The sequence below is a fragment of the Coenobita brevimanus genome, chromosome 22 (genome assembly GCF_032717465.1).
Source record: "Coenobita brevimanus isolate Jiangsu-jjx chromosome 22, ASM3271746v2, whole genome shotgun sequence".
Classification (NCBI taxonomy): Eukaryota; Metazoa; Arthropoda; class Malacostraca; order Decapoda; family Coenobitidae; genus Coenobita; species Coenobita brevimanus.
Genome location: NC_136975.1, coordinates 31902489 through 31906353, shown reverse-complemented (window position 1 = coordinate 31906353; position 3865 = coordinate 31902489). Strand labels below are relative to the sequence as shown.

The following is a 3865-nucleotide window of genomic DNA, read 5'->3' as shown; positions in this document are numbered from 1 at the left end:
GTCAGAATGAAGAGAGAACCTGTATTTTTACACAGGAAAAATCATCAGAGAAATTACCAATATGCCGGGCATATTGGTAATTTCTCTGATGATTTTTCCTGTGTAAAAATACAGGTTCTCTCTTCACCTTATTATTGTTGGTGACCTGAACCAACACCTTGTGGCAAGACCATTTCAGGAGCTATTAACAGAATATGGACTCACCAATCACATCACTTTTCCCACCCACACCTCAGGCTCCTCCCTGGACCTAGTCATCTCCGACCTTCCAGAGAACGCGATCACCTGTGGCCCCTTGGGAATGGTGGGATCATCAGACCACTCAGCGATCATCACCACTATCAGGACCTCAGTTGAGCAGGACGTGTCTGCGCCCCGCACCAACTGGCTGTGGGCTCGGGGAGACTGGGACAGTTTCATAGGGTAGCTGGACTCAATGGAGTGGACGTTATTACTCCATAGTGACGTCGACTCACAAGCAGACATCCTCAACAACGTCCTACTATCCCTACAGAGGAAATTTATACCAAGCCAAAAGTACAAAACCAAACCTCGGGATCAGCCATGGTTTGGATTTCAGTGTCGGACTGCTGCGATGCCAAGGGCAGGGCCTGGACGAGGTACAAGTCTCACCCCTCACAGCAGAACAAAAATGCCCACAAAGAAGCCTGCAAGAACATGAGACGGGTCCAAAAACAAGCCATACAATGCTGGAGAGAGCCTGTAAAAACCAAACTCAGTGGTCGGAATGTAAGCAGCAAAGAGTGGTGAAGTGGGGTTCAACAGCATCAGGGCCTGGTTGCTGACAACACCATCCCACCGCTCACCAGGCCTGATGGAAGCATTGCCACCCGTGCCACCGACAAGGCCCAACTATTAGCTGCTCATTTCTCCTCCCAAATGTCTGTACCGGATCCCACACTGCCTCCCCCTAAGATTCCTCCTCTCACCAATGCCTCACTGGAGAATTTTATCATCACCACTGAGGAGGTCATGAAACAGCTGCTCCTGCTGGATCCCAAAAAGGCACTCGGGCCTGACAACATCAGTCCTCACGTCCTCAAGAGATGTGCTGCACAGCTGGCCCCACCCCTCACCATCATCTTCAACAACTGCCTCTCCTCCTGTAAGTGGCCAACGCAGTGGAAAGAAGCTAGAGTGGTGGCAGTACACAAGAAAAATAGCAAAAGTGACCCAAAGAACTACAGACCAATATCCCTTCTATCCATCGTTGGAAAGGTAATGGAGTCACTCATGGCCAGCAAGATCACCAGCTTCCTGGATTCCCACCATCTCCTCAACACCAAGCAGTTTGGCTTCAGGAAGGGGAAGTCGGCTGCAGACCTCCTCCTCCTTCAGTCCGCTGCTTGGAATCACTCTCTTGACAGAGGATTGGACACCTTCGTTGTGGCTCTAGACATAGCTGGAGCCTTTGACAGGGTGTGGCACCAGGGCATCATCGCCAAACTGGGGAGCCTGGGTGTGCGCGGTGCCCTCCTGAACCTCATCCAGGATTACCTCAGTTGTAGGACCCTCAGAACGGTAGTAAACGGCCACACATCCAACCAATTCCCCATAATGGCTAGTGTTCCCCAAGGCAGTATACTCGGGCCTCTCCTCTGGAATGTATACTTCAATGACATCCTCCAACTCATCCCAGAGGCTAAAGCATATGCGGATGACTGCACTCTGTCATTCTCCTGTGACAGAAGTGAGTGGCAGGACACAGTCTACCGCATCAACCAGGCACTAGAGAACATTGTGTCTTGGAGCAAGCGATGGCAAGTCACCCTGGCCCCTGACAAGACACAGCTGATGCTTTATTTCCCGCAGGCAGGACCTAGCTGACTTGCCCCCACCGGATGTACAGCTAGAGGGAAGAATGCTTCTCCTACAGGACTCCATCAACATCCTCGGAGTAGAGTATGACGCGGGCCTCTCGTCCACCAGCCATGCCAGGAAAGTGGCCAAGAATGCAGCCTGGAGACTGAACTGTGTCCGCCGAGTATCTCACCTACTGGACGCCAAGGGAGTGGAGGTGCTTTACAAGGCACAAGTTCGCTCTGTCATGGAGTATTCTCCACTTACCTGGTCTTCATGCCCTCCCTCTTACCTGGCCACCCTAGACCGTGTCCAGGCCAGAGCTCAACGACTAATGCGACTCAAAGCAGCCCCACACCAGCCTGCGCCCTTTCAACCCCTCCAGAAGCGCAGGGATGTGGCAGGTCTGTGTGTGATGCACAAGGCTCACATCCTACATAATCGCCACCTAATGACCCTGCAACTCCCTTCGCCCCCACCGGCCACACACTCCACCAGAGCAGCCTCATTCAGACAGCAACAAGTGGACGTCCCCTACTCCAGGACGGAACACCACTTCCGCTCCTTCCTACCCCGATATGGCCGCCTGTGGAACAAGCTGGTATGCAACACTGACATCGGCCACAGCGACTCCCTACAAGCCTTCAAGCGAGAGGTCAACAGATGGGTGGCGTCGACAAGAGACTACAATAATTATTAGCTATAGGTAGCACTAGTGTCGATAACAATAATCATAATCAATATGTATGTCAATAGGTAAATTTTCTACTACCAATTAGCTATAGATAGCACTAGATTCAAACCTAGTTGCTTTAGCTTAGATTTCGAGAGTAACTCTTAAGTCCTTGACAACACCAAATGTAACTCTGCAATAAACCATGTTAAAAAAGAGAGAGGGTGAAGTACTTGAAAGGGTACAGCAGGGAAGAAAGGTTGCTGGTTCTTTGAAAGCAGTGATAAGAAACAGGGAAGTGAGCATGGAAGTGAAAAAGTTACTACATAACAGTATTGTGATACCAACTCTAACGTATGGAAGTGAAGCTTGGACGTTGCTGGAAGGACACAAGTCAAGAGTGAGAGCAGTGGAAATGAGTTATTTAAGAGGAGCCTGTGGAGTCACATGGAGAGACAGGCTGACGAATGAGAATATAAAGAAGCGTTGTGGTGTTGATGTGGATGTGATAGGAAGCATTATGAGGAACACATTGGGGTGGTTTGGCCATGTGGAGAGGATGGAGGGTGAAAGACTGACGAAGAGAGTGTATGTGAGTGAGGTGGAGGGGGGAAGAGGGAGGGGGAGGCCGAGGATGAGATGGAGGGATGGGGTGGAGAGGTATATGAGAGAGGGGGGTGTGAGTTGGGAGCAGGGCAGTGAAATGGCGGGGGACAGGGCGACTTGGAGGCGATTTGTTTGTGGCCACCCCAAACGGGATTGAGGCGTCTGGCAATAGACAGATAGAAAAGAGAGAGAGAGAGAGAGAGAGAGAGAGAGAGAGAGAGAGAGAGAGAGAGAGAGCAAGGATGGAGGGAATGAAGACTGTAAGAAAAGGCAGGACCTTTGTGATTTAAACCTAATGATATAATCCAGCGAGTTCATACCTGTTTTAAACCTGGACGTTTTAACAATAAAGGTGTTATGAATGTTTTAAGAGCATGTTTTTTAATGGTCCTTTATAATATACGGTTATGTAATCACTCGGTTCATGACTGACAATATTCGTGAGTTATAAAGAGAATATATTTTACTTGTTCTTTGTCAAGAGGGTTTCGCTGGGGTACTGATAAACATGGCATTATCCGTTCATAGCCAGTAATATAAGACAATTATTGGATGTAGCGAAACTAAAACCAGGTCCTGATGTATTAGGCGGAACAATGGTAATTTTCGACAGTTTGTCAATGATATTTTATTTCTAAGCACTATTTTATGAATATCTGACAGTTATGACTTTTACGACGTGATTTGAATCGGTGTCTTGTCATAAATAATCTCTGATACGCTTTTTTCCCTTTCTAAAAAAAAATGGTAAGATGGAAAACGTGA

The 3865-nt window shown here is 48.5% G+C and overlaps 1 protein-coding gene across 1 annotated transcript; it reads left to right on the top strand.

The window, feature by feature from the left end:
- The first annotated feature begins 1882 nt into the window (after nucleotides 1-1882).
- LOC145392456 (uncharacterized) lies at nucleotides 1883-2521 on the top strand. Its single transcript, XM_080266857.1, has one exon. The coding sequence runs from the start codon at nucleotides 1883-1885 to the stop codon at nucleotides 2519-2521; it is 639 nt and encodes a 212-aa protein (XP_080122983.1).
- The last annotated feature ends 1344 nt before the right edge of the window (nucleotides 2522-3865 follow it).